Source organism: Meleagris gallopavo, chromosome 15 (genome assembly GCF_000146605.3).
Source record: "Meleagris gallopavo isolate NT-WF06-2002-E0010 breed Aviagen turkey brand Nicholas breeding stock chromosome 15, Turkey_5.1, whole genome shotgun sequence".
Lineage (NCBI taxonomy): Eukaryota > Metazoa > Chordata > Aves > Galliformes > Phasianidae > Meleagris > Meleagris gallopavo.
Window position 1 is genome coordinate 10,580,295 of NC_015025.2, and position 6,103 is coordinate 10,586,397.

The 6,103-nt window shown below is 44.3% G+C and overlaps 1 protein-coding gene across 2 annotated transcripts in view; it reads left to right on the forward strand.

Annotated features, from left to right (window-relative positions):
• The window catches only part of ADAM19 (ADAM metallopeptidase domain 19), a 30,272-nt gene extending 24,848 nt beyond the window's left edge, over positions 1-5,424 (forward strand). For both annotated transcript variants that reach the window (XM_019620436.2, XM_010719020.3), the window contains 5 exons: positions 60-195; positions 391-457; positions 1,012-1,221; positions 3,321-3,467; positions 4,251-5,424. In XM_019620436.2, coding sequence (XP_019475981.1) covers positions 60-195; positions 391-457; positions 1,012-1,221; positions 3,321-3,467; positions 4,251-4,325 — 635 coding nt within the window. In that variant the 3' untranslated portion in view covers positions 4,326-5,424. The remainder of the gene's footprint in view (positions 1-59; positions 196-390; positions 458-1,011; positions 1,222-3,320; positions 3,468-4,250) is intronic.
• Positions 5,425-6,103: the final 679 nt, after the last annotated feature.

Below are 6,103 nucleotides of genomic sequence, written 5' to 3' on the forward strand. Positions count from 1 at the left end.
GGGATAGACTGGGAACAGAGGATTTCCTATTTAACTTACTGTATGTTCTTGCCTTTCAGGCTCTTCAGCAGTAGTGATAGCTCTGGCCATCCTGGCTTCCATTCTTCTTCTCATTGGAATCATGCTTTTGTTCTATTATCTGAAGTGCTGGAATAAATTTGTCATCTGTTCTCTAAAGAAGGCTCCACAGATCAGGTAAATAGCCAGTGCTGTGCCTTGTCTGCTTTTACCCACCCACAGAGTACAAATCACAGTGGCTGCGAAGAATATAACTGTTACTTTGGTGTAATCAGTATTTGCTTCTCATTCTTTGATTTAAATATAGTAAAATACAGTGAAGAAAAAGGAGAAAACGCATCCAGTAACCTTTTTCCTTTGTCTCATTTTCAGCGACGCCTCTGGAAATGGCCATGCAAACCCTGCCTTCAAATTGAGAACCCCCCAGCAGCAGAGGAAGGTAGAGGCAATGTCATTTCCAGCTCCCTAGGAGAGTTGCAGCTGACTTGCAGAGTGGGATGTGGCTCCCTCTCATACTGCATTGAGGGCTGGTTTTTCCAAAGGATGAGGAAATCAGACAGATGTGCACAGCTGAAAGTCAGTGGGAGCTGAGCGTAGCATGTATTTCCAACCATTTCCTACAGGGAGAGAGGTGAGATCCAGCCAGCCCTGTGGCTGCATGTCTGTCCTGGTGGATCTTCTCCTGTCACATCCCTTCTTTCAAGCCTTGCAGAAATTGCAAGCCATGGAGTGATTGGCAAGCATTATTTACAGTGCTAATGCCTCTGTTACTCTATTTTCTTGATTCCTCTTTCTGCTTCACAATTCAAAGTTGTCCCAGTACATGTAAGCAGCACCTACTAGACATATATTAGATACAGCTGTTGCAGTCAGTATTTCCTGCTATGTGGCTCAAAGGTCTTGTGCAGACCCTCAAAGGCATAGCAGAGAGTGAAGGGGTTGTTTTGAAGCAGGCATAACCTAATTCCTGGAATTTGTGGGTCTTCTGCACAGGTGATTGGCTTCCCTGAAATCCCATCAAAACCTCCTCCCCAACCAGCTCCTTGCCTCCAAATTAACATGCAGCAGCAGTCTGCCTTCACCGGCTACAGCTATGGTACAGGAAGTCCCGCAGGACCCGTGCATCCAGCACTGGCAAAGGATGTGCCCCGCAGGACACCCCCAAGCAGGCCAGCACCTCCAGCTCCCAGATCCCCCCCTCAGGTATGAAGCTGTGTTGCTGTTCTGCAGGTGTGGTTTGGTGGGAGGCTTGGTCTGAGTGAAGTGTTTTTAACCAGCTGGTGTTGGTGGGATGTGGTTATCAGTGGTTCTTCTAGTTTTGTCGTGGAGCCAGCAATGATTGCACTGGATGCTTAGCATGCACAATTGCTTGTTGTTCATTTCTCTTTCTGACCAACACCTGGAGTCAGGTAGTCTGGATCATAAAGTAGTATTTGCCTTACCAAGGTCAGGAAGCAAAGAGCGGTGCAGGTTTTTCATTAGGATAGCATAGCATAGCATATTTCTGTTTACCATTTGCATGCATTTTAATGCCTGGAAAGAAGCCCTGGAGATGACCAAACAGTGATAACTCTGAGGCTCAGTACCAAGTACAGGATCTCTATTCCTTCAGACAGTCCTCAGGATATATGGCATTTGGCCACTGCCTTGAGAGCCTTGCACAAATAGATGATGTTTCTTCATTTCAAATCAGCATAAACTGGCATTCAAACTATTCACAATTATTTATGGTTTTTTTTTTTTGGAGGGGGGGAGAAGAAGGGGGAGGTCAGTATCAGCAACAAATAAATTTTGTTTCACACAAAAGACATAGAACAAAGTTAGGGTTTTTTTTATTTTTTATTTTTATGGAGCAAAAATGGGATCATTAGTGTGTTGCATGGGAAACAAAAGGCTTAACCCAGACTGATCTTGTCTTATGTGAGCATCCCAGCCACAAGGTTACACTGAGGTTTTTAAGGCAATAGGGTATTGGTTTACTTTTCTTGCTGGAAGTTTTATTCTAAAATTAAAAGAGATTCCACATTATTATGGAAAAAACTGCAAATCACTCAGACTGACTTAAACCCATTTTACCAAAAAATTTCCCTCCTAGCTTTATTAGGTTAGGGCCTGCAGAGAAGGGCCTCAGCTACAGGGAAAGCAAGAGGCTGGCTCCCAGGCAGCCTCTCTAAAGGATATAGAAGAAAACGAAGCCAAAATTATTTTAGTGAATGAGATTTGTTTCTAGCTCCATTGTTCCTATGAGCAGCCAGCACTACAAGAGGAAAGAAAACTAAAACAAAAGCAGGAAGCTGACTGTAATCAATAAGGAATAGATATCCTTCCCAGCTGCTTGTTGACAAGTTCCTCACCGTCTCCATTGTGTTCCTTCTCCAAAGCATCCAGTCTCTTGATATCAGAACTACGCGATGGGACACTTGTCCTAGGATTTTGAAAGGCAACCTTGTCATTTTTTGGGTTGGAGAAGAACCAGGAGGTCCAGAAGATAGAGAGGAATTCATTAATTTCACTCTTAGCTAGTGTCAGTATCCTTCCTAGACATTTACAGTATCGACCAGACTTGCTCACTTACCATTCCCATAAGAGCTCTTTGGATCTGGTGCTCTGCGGGGTTTTTGCCTGCCTCATCCCTCCTGCAGTCTTTGGAGAGCAGTGGATCCCCAAGCATTGGCTGATACAGCCACTGAGCATCATATTTATACATTGTCTGAGGAGACGGCAAGGTTTTTGGGTGCCCTCCAAGTTGTGAGCACAGCTGTGTTTATTAAATTAACACCTGTAAGCCAGAGACTTAGCATAGAAACTAAGCAATAACAGGCAGACAGCTCTTATGTGGGTAACTTCTCCCCAGGGCATACTTTATGCTGAAATTCATTAGACAAATGGAAAATATAATGCTTAGAGTATCCTATTAGTGACAGCTGCGTGCACAAACAAAATAATAACAATGGAGGTGGGTGGAAGGGCTGCATGTTTGTGTATGGGCACACATGTGCATGCACATACAGTTTACTGTATGACAGTACCTCCCATGTAATCTGTTAGGTCCTTCCTGCTTTGCATTGTACAGCCATTAGATTGTGCTGTTTCTGGGGTGAGGTCCAAAGCAGAGCTTTATGGTGGGCAGCTGTGTACACAGCCTGCAGTCTCTGACTTCCCAAAAATTAAAAACAGGTCAGAAGTACTTGTGGCCACGTACAGAGGCCCAGGCCATGTGATATGAACGTAAACGTTATCTCTGCTTTCAGGTTGGATATCTCTCCAGTCTGACAACTCAAAACTGTCTTTTTCTTGTACAGGACATTTCGAGGCCCCGGCCGCCCCAAAGAGCTTTGCCAGCCAACCCAGTCCCAAGCAGGTCCAGAGCACGGCCTGGGGACAGCCCTGCCATCCCACTGCCTCCTGCTCGGCCCAGGATCCCAGGACAACCCCAGCCTGCAGCAGAGGTGGGCACAGATGGGGAGCAACAGAGCTATTTGGGGAGTAATCTTGTGCAGCTGTGGTGGATGGCAATGGAAGGGCTGTTGGGTTCATGGGTTTTGCTGTAGAGGCCTCTGTTTTCACCTGTTCCCTGATAAGCATTTACTGTGTCAAACAATACACCTGGTCTTAATTCTGCAGCAAAACTGACTAACCCTCAGTGGAATGAGGCTGTAAGAACTGTTCAGTGCAGGTGCTGTAAACAGCCATGCCATGTTCTGGAATAACTGATTTACTTCTCCACGTCCCTGGACGCTTCCTCAAATTAAGCTTTTGTGTGAGTGGGGCAAAGAGAGTGACACAGAAAGGTGACTGAAGAGCAGCAGCCCAGGAAGGTCCAGACAAGGCTTGAGGACCCCAGAGAGGATCAGGAACCTTCTCCAGCCTCTCCGATGTTTTCCCTGTGGAACATTTCCCAAAATAAGGACAACGAATAAGAGTCTTTGAGTAGCTGAGTTCAGCTCTCTGCAAACTGAACTCTCTAGCAAAAAATACCTCCCCTCCACACATCACAGGTGCTACCTGCAGCATACTTGAAGCTAGATGTCAAAGTGCAAATCCTGCATGAACATCTTCATGCTATGGGCAGACAGTAGCAGTTTCCTCTATGACCATTTAGAGTGAATGTACAATGTGAGTGAGAACAGCCTTCCCCGACTTGCTGTAGCATTAGAAAAGGTAGTGAGCAGGATTTTTTCTTTCATCTGTGCTCACTCCTCTCTCTCTCACCTGTTTTCCATCTCATTCAGAACACTGGTGCTAGGACAGCTGGAGCAGCAAAGGTTCTGAGAAGAGGACAGCCAGGCTCCAGTGCACACCCATGAACTGGTCTATTCCCTGATGGTTCTGATCTTCATGAGGGACTGGATGGCCTTCATCATCCAGAAAAGTTTTCATTGGCCACAGGTTTTTTTCCACTTAGCCTTATCTGTTTCCTATGTGACTCGAGAGGCTGCAGGCAGACTTGGTAGGAGTGCACCCAAGAAGCGAGCCGGTACATGCCAAGCTGAAACCTTCTCTCTCTGCTAATAGCCTTTTCTTTATAGGGACAATTTGTTTATGTGGTATTTATATGTTATTGTGCAATACTCAATGCAGGGATGGGGCAATGTGGGCTTCACATAATTTTTTTAGCAGTTATTTGTTTCCAGGTAGTGCAGGTGATGGCCTTGATAGCCTTTCATCGATGAACTAGCCCTATTGGCTTCCTCAGCCCATCCAGGCAGCTGCAGGAGCAATCAGTGGTGCTATAGAGAAACAGCTGTCTCTTGGGAGACCAAGAGGCAGCTGCTGATAATTTTCTTCAGTTCATTCACAGTTTACAGTGGCCAGCAAGGTGGGCCACAACAGAGAGCAAACCATGGAAATATTCCTGGTTAAGGTCACTCTGGATTTTGGTCAACTTTTATAGAAAATATTAATTATTTTCTCCATAAAACTTTCTTCAGCAAGTACTCTGCAACCTTTCAGTCCTTCAGCACTCCTTGCCTTGGTGCTATAGGACCAACACGATCTGTGTGTTCTCACCTGTGTCTCTGGGACACAGCCAAGGTACGACAGGGACGCTCTCCCCCAAGACACGGAGCTATAATGGCCAGCAACAGCCAGTACTGAAACCTCCTCCCCACCACATGGTACCACAGAAAATCAATAGACTCTTTCGTGTGCATCCCTTCAGGCTTTTGGTCTGTGCTGAGCAGTGATTCAGCACAAGCCAACTACTCTTCATACCAGTAAGAAACCTGCTCTAATGTTGACCAGGTGGTAATACAGCAGAAATAGTAATGACACATGGTGCTTTTGTAGGACAGCTTTATTTACTCCAGGTTTCTTTCTTAAGGACTTGGATGGAGAGAGCTGTGTGCACTTTAAGCTGCTGATTGATAGTTCTGACCCTCAGAACCCTCCCTTGTGAGCTTGATTTTTTTTCCCCTCCTGGTGGTTTGAGCTTTTTTACATTTTTTTTCTTTTTCCTAGGGCTTTTAAAATAAGACCTTTTTAAATGCTATTTTTTAAATTATTATTTCCTTTTATTATTTCCTCCTGGGAGAACACAGGGAATTCTGGAGCTATATAAAACAATAACACTGTGTTGTGTCTGGTATTCCATGGACAGCTCCTCAAACAGTGTAATTGGTGCTGCACATGTGAAAAATTGTATCGTTGGCTTAAAGAAAAATATTTTTGTTCTGCTGGTTGTGTTTCCCTAAGTACTACTATTTAGGAAAAACAAAAACAACATCTAAAGCTTGAGCACTCATTAAGCTACACACAGAAGTATAGCTATAGGATGAGTGAAATCACACCAGTTTTTGCAACTTTACTACCTCTTTCTTCACAAGGAAGAAGTATACGGGGTCTGTCTTGAATTACTGGTTAATTATTCATTATCTTGATCATTTTAGACCTTTTCTTATCTTCTGTATGCCTGGAAAAAAACAACATAAATTACTCCTCTCTGAAATAAGGGATGGCAAGCAAAAGACTTTGCCTTTCTAATGGCGATATATGTATATTCTTTTTCTATAGATGGGGTTTTTGCATATAAACAACCCTCCAAATTTGTTACTTTACTGCTTATAGGCAGGGGCCCAGACATCTA